We start from the raw sequence: 13,314 nt of genomic DNA on the forward strand, positions 1-13,314 counted from the left end.
ATCAAAATACAAATGGTGGATGTGTGGCTATGTTTCTCTATTTGTGTTGTATAATTGTTCCTTATACTTGTCTTAATTTAGCTATGAGAAATAATCCTACATGATCATATAGTTGCCTTGCCTCGTTTTTGTGCTGTTATTGTTCAGATCGTTAAAGCTTTGTCTGTATTGTTGCTTTTAGATTCAGTGACAGAAGTTAAAACAGAAATATATGTCACCAGTTTTGGCCCTGTTTCTGACACAGATATGGTAAGTAATCCAAGGTAACAATTTCAATAATTGCCGATATTTGCTTTTCCTTCATAGGGACATTTGTATAAAGACTATAATATAAGGACAATATAGTCCCAACGGACATATTTAGGCACAAGCCCCTTGACACATCCCCCCCCCCCTCCTTCAAAAAAAAATAAAAAAAATAAAGTACATATATAGTTAGCATATGACATTGTTGCTATGACCAGATGCAAATACAGACACGGCACCCTGGGGGGTCTACCTACTTGCCTACTTAGCAAGCTTACCACCTACCTACTTACTACCTACCTACCAAACTTACTATCTACCTACCAAACCTACTACCTACCCACAACAAACTTCTTACAAGAAGGTCCTACCAGGGCTGCAAGATTTAAAGGGGTACTCTGCTGGAAAAATAAAATAATTAAATCAACTGGTGCCAGAAAGTTTTGTAAATTACTTCTATTTAAAAATATTAATCCTTCCAGTACTTATAAGCTGCTGTATGCTCCAGAGGAAGTTCTTTTCTTTTTAAATTTCTTTTCTGTCTGACCACAGTGCACTCTGCTGCCACCTCTGTTCATGTCAGGAACTGTTCAAAGCAGGATATGTTTGCTATGAGGATTTGCTCCTGCACTGGACAGTTCTTGACACAGAGGGGTCAGAAGAGAATCAGTCTGTAGTCAGACTGAAAAGAAATTCAAAAAGAAAAGAACTTCCTCTGTAGTATACAGCAGCTGATAATTACTGAAAGGATTACAATTTTCAAATAGAAGCAATTTACAAATCTGTCTAACTTTCTGGCACCAGTTGATTTAAAAATATTTTTTTCCACCAGAGTACCCCTTTAAGGAAAATGTCATATTGCGATTATGGAGGAAAATATTGTGATTGCATTATAATAAACAAATGGTGAAATCCACCCCCCTGTAATGTCCAGCTCCCCTCATTTGATGTCCAATCCGCCCTATTTCATGTACATAGTAACAGACTACAAACCATTCCTGTACATGACCCATTCCCTAACTCTTGTAAAAGGGGTTCTCCGGTGCTTAAACATCTTATCCCCTATCCAAAGGATATCGGATAAGATGCCTGATCGCGGGAGTCCCGCCGCTTGTTCGCTCCGGGTCTGATTACCGGCGACCACAGGGCCGGCGGCGTGTGACATCACGCCTCCGCCCCCCGTGTGATGCCATGCTCCGCCCCTCAATGCAAGCCTATGGGAGGGGGCATGACAGCTATCACGCCCCCTCCCATAGGCTTGCATTGAGGGGCACACGTCACACGCCGCCGGCCCTGTGTTCACCGGTAATCAGACCCGGAGCGAACACGCTCCAGGGACTGATTACAAACGGGGTGCCGCATGCAAGATCACGGGGGTCCCCAGCGGCGGGACTCCTGCGATCAGGCATCTTATCCCCTATCCTTTGGATAGGGGATAAGATGTCTTAGCACCGGAGAACCCCTTTAACATTTACAAAATGGTAAAAGGTATTGGCCTCCTTCATTTTCCACCTCCAGAAACTTTCAGGACATTCCAATTTACATCCACAGACATTTAAATGGAGTTATCCTTCCTTTGCAGATATAACAGCTTCCATTCTTCTAGGAAGACTTTCTATAACATTATGGAGGTGTCTGTCAGAATCTTTGCCCATTCATCCAGTAGAGTATTAATGAGGTTAGATACTAATGTTGGGGAGAGCTCCTGGATCACAATTTCAATTCTAGTTTATCCTAAAGGTGTTGGATGAGGTTGAGGCCTGGGCTCTGTGCAGCAGGTCATGTTCTTCCACCACACTCCTCCTCCATGTCTTTATATACCTTGATTTTTGTACTGGGGTGTAGTCATGGTGGAGGAGAAAAGGGCCCAACCAAAACTGTTTTCCACAAAGCTCAACAATACAATTGTCCACAATGGCCCTCATTTACTAAGAAAATCGGGTTGTAAGTCTATGTTGCTTTCTTACCCGACTGCTTTTTTCCCCTGGTATTTATTATTATGTTGCATCCTGTTTGTCGCACGTGGGTTTTGTTGGTTTTGGTTTCCAACTCCTCTGAGCTGTCGGGAAAAAATCCACAACAATTCAACAAATTTGGATTGGAAACCTTAATAAATACGTGGGAAAGCTCAGAAATGTCGGGTAACGCCCCTTTTTCGGGTTTGGGAGAATCCACATCGGGTCCGTCGACAAAAAAACCCGACAAAAGAGGTCGGGTTTAGAATAGTAAATGAGGGCCAATGTCTTACTATTGAAGCATTAAATTCTCCCTTTACTGGAACTAGGAGGCCTAGGCATCCAATACATTATTTCTCCTCCACCAGACCTAACAGCTTGCACAATGTGGTCAGAGGGGTAATGTTTTACTAGCATTCACAGAACACATTTCCTCTGCTCCAGAGTCTATTTACACTGCTCTATTTGACACTTTGCACCCCTCCATCTGATGTTTGGCATTGTGCATGGTGGCCATCTAGCTACTTGCCCATTAAGCTTCCATCAGGCACAGTTTTTAAGCTGATTTTTTTTGCCAGATGATGTCTGGTGTCTGCAACTGTGGAGGCAACTGAGTGTTGGTGACTTTCATGCTCTATACAACTTGATGACTCCATTATGTAACTTTATGTGGTTTCCACTTTGTGGCTGAGATACTGTGGTTCCTAAACATCTCCACTTCTTTAAAATACCCCTTACAGCTGATAAATGTCAGGAACAGACTTCTTGCGGCAGTGCTATTACAGCACTGCACTGCTATCAGTGATCACTATAACTAGAGATGAGTGAACTTTTCAAAAATTCGATTCTGCCTATTCGCCGAATTTTCCCGAAAAGTTTGTTTCGATCCGATTTTATTTGCGTTGAATCAATGTTAAAAAAGGCTATTTCTAGCCTACATACAGCCTCTATAGGGGTATAGAACATTTTGCTGTGTCCTAAAACGCATATGGAGTGTGCTGGGGTAGTGAAATAATACTGTTATTCAGAAAAGCATGCAGATTACCGGCATCGCTCTTAGAATCACTGCCGCACAGCAGCACAATGACAGAGCCTGGTGGTGGCATCAGTGTCAGGAGACCATATAGTGACTAAATGACATAGCGTGGACATAGCGTGGCAAGAGGAGACCATTTAGTTAGTGGCTGAATGGCACAGCGTGGAGTTGGCTGCTGCACTAGTACACTACACACCAGGGCTTCACAATTCCCCCCCCCCCCCCCCACAAAAAAAAACAACACAATATATGAAATTTTTGATAAAGATTTCTCATTGGTAACACCTGCTATCGAAAAATTTGAAATTTCCAGACCCAGGCCCCAACTCTGCGGCATCAGTAACCCATATATTGCCTGTAGGACACAGACTGGAGTTGGCTGATGCACCAGCACACACCAAGGCTTCACAATCCCCCCTCCAAAATCAACACAATGAGAAATTTTTGTCAAAGATTTCTCATTGGTAGCACCCGCTATCCAAAAATTTGTAATTTCCAGAACTAGGCCCCACCCCTGTGGCATCAGTAACCCATATATTGCCTGCATGACACAGCCTGGAGTTGGCTGATGCAAGAGTACACACCAGGGCTTCACAACCCCCCCCCCCCCAAAAAAATAAAAAACACTATATATGACATTTTTGTCAAAGATTTCTCATTGGTAGCATCCGCTATCCAAAAATTTGAAATTTCAAGACCCAGGCCCCACCTCAGTGGCATCAGGAACCCATATATTGCCTGCATGACACAGCCTGGAGTTGGCTGATGCAAGAGTACACACCAGGGCTTCACAATCCCCCCCCCCAAAAAATAAAAAACACTATATATGACATTTTTGTCAAAGATTTCTCATTGGTAGCACCCGCTATCCAAAAATTAGAAATTTCAAGACCCAGGCCCCACCTCTGCGGCATCAGAAACCCATATATTGCCTGAAGGACACAGCCTGGAGTTGGCTGATGCTCCAGTACACACCCAGGCTTCACAATCCCCTCCAAAAAACAACAACATTTTAGAATTTTTTTAAAAGAAATACCTTTGTGTAAGAACAAGCACATATCCAACAGTTCACAAGACTCTATAATGCAGGACAGTGGACCACCCAAAGACATTCTTCTCAAAAATAATAAACCACACAATGTTTGAATTTTTTTACAAAAACTAATTCAATATGTGTGTAAGCGCATTTGTCTCCAAAAGATCAGATCACCAAAGGACTTTTTTCGACCAAAATGATGAAGCAGAGTTAATCCCTGTCCGTATTTTTTATTTATTTTTTTCATAAAAAAATCACATGCAACAAGCGTTCCGTTGTGTAACGATTAGCATTCTGGAAAATTCAATTTTATTACTGATAAAATGATCAGTAAATAAAAAAAAACACTACCCAAGAGTGTTTATTTACCCCATACATTGCACCAGGGGCAGTTAAGAGTAGGCCTCAGCAGGCTTCAATAACCCCCTACCTTTGCACGATCAATTGCGAGATCGAGCAATACCAGGTGTGTTATGCCCTCTGATTTCCGGGGCCGCTATCTTTCATCGACCGATGCTGGTAACCCGCTAACTCCTGGAAAGGTAAGCTGCCGCGAAGCAGGTGGTCTCCCCCGGGCACGTTTGGCTCCAGAATTTCCACTACTGCCACACCACACTGACTGCCAACCGTGCTACCGCCTTGCTGACTCAAGGGCAACCTGCAACTCTCTTCTCCCGATGATGAACCCCCTTCTCCTGAGATCGAGCAATAACAGGTGTGTTATGCCGCAGGCGCGCTCCACTGAACGTCCATCTTTTTTTGTAGCACCCGCAATCCAAAAATTTTTAATTCCCAGACCCAGGCCCCACCTCTGCGGCATCAGGAACCCATTTATTGCCTGAAGGACAAAGCCTGGAGTGTGCTGACGCACCAGTACACACAGGGCTTCACAATCCGTCCCAAAATCAACAAAATTGTGTAAATTTTTTTCTTAAACTTTGTGTAAGCACAAGCGCATATCCAACATTTCAGAAGAGTCTATAAGGCAGGACAGTGGACCACCCAAAGACTTTCTTCTCAAAAATAATGAACCACACAATTGTTGAATTAGAAAAAAAAAATTTGAAATTCCTAGACCCAGGCCCCACATTAGCTACATCAGTAACCCATAGATTGCCTGAAAGACACAGCCTGGAGTTGGCTGATGCACGAGTACAAACCCGGGCTTCACCACAAACACCCCAAAAAAACGCATTTAAAAAAAAATTGTCTGACAAAATACCTTTTTGTTAAAACAAGCGCATATACAGCAGTTCAGAAGACTCTATAATGCAGGACGGTTGACCACCCAAAGATATTCTTCTATAATATAATAAACCACACAATATGTTCAATTTTTTTAAATAATTGAAATTCCAAGACCTAGGCCTCACCTCTGCTGCATCAGTAACCCATATATTGCCTAACGGACACAGACTGGAGTTGACTGATGCACGAGTACACACTACACACACGTCACCTGGGCTTCACAATCCACCCCAAAAAAACGCATTTTTTTTTCGAAATTGTCTGACAAAATACCTTTTTGTTAAAACAAGCGCATATACAGCAGTTCAGAAAACTCTATAATGCAGGATGGTGGACCACCCAAAGACATTCTTCTCAAAAGTAATAAACCACACAATGTTTGAAATTTGGTTAAAAAAATTACTACATGTGTGTAAGTGCATCTGTCTCCAAAAAATCAGATGGCAAAAGGATTCTATTCACCAAAAATGATTAAGCAGAGTTAATCCCTCTCCATCTATTTTCTTTTTCATGAAAAAATCGCACGCAACAAGCGTTCCGTTGTGTAACGGTTAGCATTCTGCAAAATTCAATTTTATTACTGATAAAATTACCAGTAAATTTTACAATAACACTACCCAAGAGTGTTTAATTAACCCATACATTGCACCAGGAGCAGTCAGGAGTAGGCCTCAGCAGTAACCAAGAGGCTTTAATAACCCTTTACCTTGCCCGATCAATTGCGAGATCGAGCAATAACAGGTTTGTTATGACCTCAGATGTCCTGGGCCGCATTGCGCTCCACTGAACAGATTAGCGTCTCTCTATCTTTCAAGGACAGGTGCGTGTTGCACGCTGAAACCAGTTTGTGATAGGGATCTGTGATTGCAATAATTTAATCTTAAAACGAGGAATTACCAGTAAGTGAGGGTCATAAGCTGGCGTTTATTAAGTCCCTGCCGTTTGTACACACCGCCCTTCGCTATAAGCGATTGGATTAGTGAGTTGGTTAGTGAGGTCGGCCCAGGCGGGGTAGGAGTAGGCACTGGCAGAGCGCCAAGAATTTAACGATCATTGTTGAAATTTGCATTAAGCATGTATTTAGCTACTGCTAAACATCCAAAAATTGAAGGCCCAAGGCCAGAGGTACAAGGGAGGAAAGTAGTTCCTGAAAGACACAGAATGAGTCTGGAGCATGCATTTGCAGTACCCAAGAGGTTTTCATAACCCCTTACATTTAAAGATCAATGTTTACATTTGCATTAAGCATGTATTTAGCTACTGCTAAACTTCAAAAAATTATAGGCCCAAAGCCAGAAGCTTCAGTTTTCCCCATATTAGGAGCATTGTTGTTCCCCAGATTAGGCAGCATAGATGTCCCCAAGATTAGGACCATAGTTGTCCCCCAGATTAGGCAGCATAGATGTCACCCAGATTAGGAGCATACTTGTCCCCCAGATTAGGCAGCATAGTTGTCCCCCAATCAGTGCGGGCCGGTCAGAGCCAATCAAAGGGCCGTATGTGTCAAGCGGGCCATACAATCCCCAGGTCTGCCCCAGAGGGTTTCATAACCAACCACAATAGAGAAAATTTTGTTGTAGGAGCATGGTCAATCTACTCAGACCCATCTGTCATTGGTGGCTGGAAATCCTGGCTGATCCATCCCTGATTCATCTTGACAAACGTCAGTCTCTTTTTAGTGGACAGACGAGTTCGCCTTGGGGTGACTATGGCCCCGACCGCACCAAACACCCTCTCTGATGGCACACTATTGGCCGGGCAGGACAGCTTTTCCAGGGCAAACTCGGCTAGTTGTGGCGATAAATCGAGTTTGGCTGCCCAGAAGTCCAGCGGATCTTCAACGGTTGTTGGCAGGGTGATGTCGAGGTAAGCCATCACCTGCTGGTTCAGGTCCTGCTTCATGTCCACCTGCTGCTGATGAGTAGCTTCACTATGCGGCTGAAGGAAGCTACTCATCAGCGACTGTAGACTCAGGCTGCTGCTGATTGAGCCGGTACTGCCCCTGCCACCCCTCCCCTCCCCAGCAGCCGTGGCAGTTGAAGGTGAGTGCAGAGGGCCCCCCGAGTCAGACCTGCGAGTGTATGGACCATGTGGCCGATAGGCATCGGCCAACCGGCTCCCTGAAGTAGGTCAGTTTGTCCTCCCTCTCAGTGGGTGTAAAAAAGGCCCCCATTCTGGGCCGGTAGCGAGGGTCTAATAAGGTGGAGATCCAGAAGTCATCACGCTGATGAATTTTGACAATTCGGGGGTCTCTACGCAAGCAACTCAGCATGCATCGTGCCATTTGTGACAGTGACTCACTGGGACTACCTGCCTCCATCTCCACTGCATACTGCCACGGTGTGTCTGGGTCCTCTGTCTCGCCTCCCTCGTAATAACCCTCCAGCTCCTCTGGCTGCTCCTGCTCCTCCCCTCCTGTCCAATGACCAGAAACACCGGCCATCTCATCCACCGTAAACTGTGCTCCGCTCTGCCCCTCATCATCCTCCTCCAGTTCATCCCCCACAGGACTCATGTAGCCTTCTAATGTAGGCGCAACATCTCCATTGTCGTGACCAGCCATGTTTTCAATAATTTTTTGGAGTAAATGTAGGAGGGGAATTACGTCGTTCATGGCGTAATTCGAGCGACTAACAAAAAATGTGGCTTCCTCAAAGGGCCTCAGCATACGGCAGGTGTCACGTATGAGCTACCACTCATTCACATTGAAGTTACACAGGGGAGTACTCCTATCTGCTTGTATCATCAAAAAATCCGTGATGGCTTTTCTTTGTTCGTAAAGTCTGTCCAACATATGGAGGGTGGAATTCCAATGTGTGGCAACATCACAAATGAGACTTTGTTGTGGGATACCGTTCTGACGCTGCAGCTCAAGCAAAGTGTGCTTGGCGGTGTACGAGTGGCTGAAGTGCATGCACAGTTTCCTTGCCATTGTCAGGACGTCTTGCAAATGGGGTGAAGACTTGATGAACTTCTTGACAACCAGATTCAACACGTGTGCCATGCAGGGCGAATGGTTCACACTTCCTTGTCGCAGCGCGGCCACAATGTTCTTCCCATTGTCGGTCACCATGGTTCCCATTTCCAGATTTCGTGGAGTAAGCCATACTCTGATTTCTTCCCTAATGAACTTCAGCAATTCCTCCCCTGTGTGACTCCGTTCGCCAAGGCAAACCATGTGAAGGACGGCTTGACACCGCTGTGCCCTACACACGTGCCACCGAGGGCCACCGAGATTTGGATGTGCAGTGGAGGCCGAGGACACGGGGGAGGAGGCGCACACTGTAAAAGGACCAACTGCCTGGGAGCGAGAGCGTGGAGGAGGAAGCGATGTGACCTGTCCAAGTTGCTGCTGTGGCTGTGCAGGAACAACATTTACCCAGTGGGCAGTAAAAGACATGTATTGTCCCTGCCCATAGTTACAGCTCCACACGTCGGTGCTGCCGGGAACTTTTGAACACACCGACAGGCTCAAGGACTGGCTCACCTTCTCTTGTACAAACTTATGCAAGGCTGGTACTGCCTTCTTCGCAAAGAAATGACAGCTTGGGACTCTCCACCTCGGCTCGGCACAAACCATCAATTCCCTGAAAGCTGCAGAGTCCACCAGTTGGAAAGGGAGGGACTGCAACAACAGCAACTTGGACCGGAGCCCGTTCAACTTCTGCGCCGTTGGATGAGTGGGCGCATACTGTTGTCTCTTGGACATTGCTTCGCCGATCGATTGTTGGCGGAATGGCTGACTACGAGCGGAGGAAGCAGGAGCGCAAGAAGGATGGTTTGACACAATTCTCCCTTCGGCTGAGGTGGTGGAGCCTTGGCTGGATGACGGAGGGAGCGGATGGCCACTGGGTGATGCGGCAGGCTGGACCACTACCTCGGAGCCACGGTTATCCCAGGCCTCTTTATGGTGGCGAATCATGTGTTGACGCAGAGCCGTGGTGCCGAGATTGGGACCCTGGCCACACTTCACTTTCTGCCCACAGATTTTGCATGTGACTACGCTAAGGTCCTCTGGATTCTTTATGAAGAACAACCACACCGCAGAGTAGCTGATTTTCCCACCCGTAGTTCGCACTATTTCACTGCTATTGGCGCCGTCTCCAGGAAACCCTGTTCCACTACCTCCCTGAATGGTAGCTTGCCGCGAAGCAGGTGGTCTCCCCCTGGCACGTTTGGCTCCTGAATTTCCACTACTGCCACCACCACGCTGATTGCCAACCGTGCTACCGCCTTGCTGCCTCATAGACAAAGAGCAAATCTCTTCTCCTGATGATGATGAAGCCCCGGCTTCTGCACCCGGCTCCCAATTGCGATAGGCTTCATCATCATCAAAAGATGTGTGCACGTCACTGATGTCCTCCTCGTGTTCCACAACAGTGTCTGCCTCAGGACCCTGAGCAATTGAAACACTGCCTCCCACGTCACTCTCCGCATCACTACTTGGCCACCTTGCGGAGCAAGGGACACATGTCTCCTCACATTCTTGGCTGCCCATTAGATGCTGACTGTCCTCTATTACATCGTCCTCACTAAATAGTGGAGCTGAACCCAAAGCATGAGATACTTCTTTGGGAGAGGGAACAGCATAGGACAAAGGCAATGGGATTACAGGGACTGCTCCCGGGCCATGCATACTGAGGGTTGTGTCTGAGGAACCCACCGACTCTTGACTGGGGTTGTGAGATGTGGCTTGTGATGATGGGGATGAGTGTGCAAATCAATTGACGAGGAGAGATGGGTCGACGACACGACCGCTGGGTGTTAATGGGAGCTCAGGCCTATTGCTGCGACCCCTGCTGCCACTCGTCCCAAATCTGCTGCCAACTCTGCCTGACGTATGTAGGCCTCTGCCCCTTCTCTGTGCACGTCCTGGCACTTCCCTGCCTGACATACTTAGTGCATTTATGAGGGTATAGAACAGCAGCAGGCGATTACTTATGGCTGTCCTTTCAAAATATATAGGCCCTAGACAAAATAACATTTACTAAATAGTACACTCCTTTGTTGTATGTATGCCCTTTGCAATGATGAGAGCACTGGTATGCGGATTTCTACGCAGAAAAAACTTTTTTTTTTTTAAATACACCAGCAGGTGTATACTAATGTGTGGAGTAGCACTGAATTTAGCACACAGACAGAATAGCAGGTAGTAAATAGTACACTACTTGGTTCTATGTATGCCCTTTGCAATGATCAGCGCACTGTTAAGCGCATTTATACGCAGAAAAAAAACTCTTTTTTTTGTTGTATACACCAGCCAGTGTATACTAATGTGTGGAATAGCACTGAATTTAGCACAGAGACAAAAATACAGGTACTAAATAGTACACTACTTGGTTGTATGTATGCCCTTTGCAATAATGAGCGCACTGTTAAGCGTATTTGTACGCAGGAAAAACTTTCTTTTTTCTTTAATACACAGGCAGGTGTATAAAGTGTGGTAAAACACTGAATTTAGCACAGACACAGAAAAAAAAGGTAGTATATGGTACGCTATTTGCTTGTATGTAGGCCTTTTGCAATGATAAGGCCCCTGTTAAGCATATTTATACGCAGGAAAAACTTTTATTTTTCTTTCATACACCGGCAGGTGTATAACGTGCGGTATAACACTGAATTTAGCACAGAGACAGAAAAAAAGGTAGTATATGGCACGCTATTTGCTTGTATGTAGGCCCTTTGCAATGATTAGGCCACTGTTAGGCGTATTTGTACGCAGGAAAAACTTTTTTTTTCTTTCATACACCGGCAGGTGTATAACATGTGGTATAACACTGAATTTAGCACAGAGACAGAAAAAAAGGTAGTATATGGTACGCTATTTGCTTGTATGTAGGCCCTTTGCAATGATAAGGGCACTGTTAAGCGTATTTGTACGCAGGAAATACTTTTTTTTTTCTTTCATACATCAGCAGGTGTATAACGTGTGGTATAACACTGAATTTAGCACAGAGACAGAAAAAAAGGTAGTATATGGCAAGCTATTTGCTTGTATGTAGGCCCTTTGCAATGATAAGGGCACTGTTAAGCATATTTGTACCCAGGAAATACTTTTTTTTTTCTTTCATACACCGGCAGGTGTATAATGTGTGGTATAACACTGAATTTAGCACAGAGACAGAGTAACAGGTGAAAAATGGTGAAAAGGCGCTAAAGTCCACACTAATATTACTTATTTCTGAACAGCAGCAGGACCCAACAGTGAGGCACCACAAAAAAAAATCCAGGGATTAAACCCTAAATTGCACTCTGTCACACAATTCTGAGCAGCAGAAGATTTGTGGAGCAAATAAAAATAAACTCAATTGGGCTGAAAAATGAGGAGATAAGATGCTTCAGAAAGTTCAGGCAGCTTGGAGATCTGTAAGAGGCAGCTGACAGCTATCTGCCCCTCTCTGCTGCAATGCTCAATAACGTGAATAGGAGGTTTAGCTATCAATGATCCTTCTCAGTATAACAGCAAAGCACTCTGCACTCCTGTCTTTCCCTAATGCTGATGTGACTAGCAGTTGCAGTGTAACGCTGTGGTATGAGCTATTCACACACACGCAGTCCCGTCCTCTCCATCTGAGTGCATAGATGAAATGAACCGAGGCAAGATGGCCGCCGATTATATAGGGGCTGTGACATCACAGGGGTCAGTGAACACTGATAGGCTGCATCTCACATGTGATTCAGGGTCAGCCCGCCTACCTTCATTCCCGCCGCTGTTTCCCGCCCTCCTATAATCCCCTGCTCCATGTACTCACATGTGGATCCGCCATCTTAGGTCTCCAATAGCCTGGAACGCTGTAAAATTTAGTTTAATGGAGCGATTTGTTGCAAATCGAATTTTTCCTGAAATTCGTAACGAAGTCATAGTTACATAGTTACATAGTTAGTACGGTCGAAAAAAGACATATGTCCATCAAGTTCAACCAGGGAATTAAGGGGTAGGGGTGTGGCGCGATATTGGGGAAGGGATGGGATTTTATATTTCTTCATAAGCATTAATGTTATTTTGTTCCAGGAATGTATCTAATCCTGTTTTAAAGCTGTTAATTGTTCCTGCTCTGACCAGTTCCTGAGGTAGACCATTCCATAAATTCACAGTCCTCACGGTAAAGAAGGCGTGTCGCCCCTTGAGACTAAACTTTTTCTTCTCCAGACGGAGGGAGTGCCCCTTCGTCCTTTGGGGGGGTTTAACCTGGAATAGTTTTTCTCCATATTTTTTGTATGGGCCATTAATATACTTATTTACGTTTATCATATCCCCCCTTAAACGTCTCTTCTCAAGACTAAACAATTGTAACTCCTTTAATCGCTCCTCATAGCTAAGATGTTCCATGCCCCATATTAGTTTAGTCGCGCGTCTCTGCACACTTTCCAACTCCGCAGTGTCCCTTTTATGGACAGGTGCCCAAAACTGAACGGCATATTCCAGTTGAGGCCGTACCAATGCTTTATAAAGGGGGAGTATTATGTCCCTGTCTCTTGAGTCCATGCCTCTTTTGATACATGACAATATCCTGCCGGCCTTGGAAGCAGCAGCCTGACATTGCATGCTATTCTGTAGTCTGTGATCTACAAGTACACCCAGATCCTTCTCTACCAGTGACTCTGACAGTTTAATCCCCCCTAAGACATACGATGCATGCAGGTTATTAGTACCCAGATGCATAACTTTACATTTATCCACATTGAACCTCATTTGCCAAGTGGATGCCCAGACACTTAGTCTATCCAAGTCATCTTGTAACTTATGCACATCCTCTATAGACTGTACCGTGCTACAAAGCTTGGTGTCATCT

General features: G+C 45.1%; 1 protein-coding gene across 4 annotated transcripts in view; it reads left to right on the plus strand.

The window, feature by feature from the left end:
* LOC130291604 (ras-related GTP-binding protein A) overlaps positions 1-13,314 on the plus strand; it is a 1,042,086-nt gene that overhangs the window by 437,213 nt on the left and 591,559 nt on the right. For all 4 annotated transcript variants that reach the window (XR_008847980.1, XM_056540559.1, XM_056540557.1 and 1 more), the window contains exon 4: positions 182-249. Coding sequence is in view for 3 of the 4 variants with exons in the window: in XM_056540559.1 (XP_056396534.1) it covers positions 182-249 (68 nt within the window). In the remaining variant the exon portion in view is untranslated. The remainder of the gene's footprint in view (positions 1-181; positions 250-13,314) is intronic.

The sequence above is a fragment of the Hyla sarda genome, chromosome 9 (genome assembly GCF_029499605.1).
Source record: "Hyla sarda isolate aHylSar1 chromosome 9, aHylSar1.hap1, whole genome shotgun sequence".
Lineage (NCBI taxonomy): Eukaryota > Metazoa > Chordata > Amphibia > Anura > Hylidae > Hyla > Hyla sarda.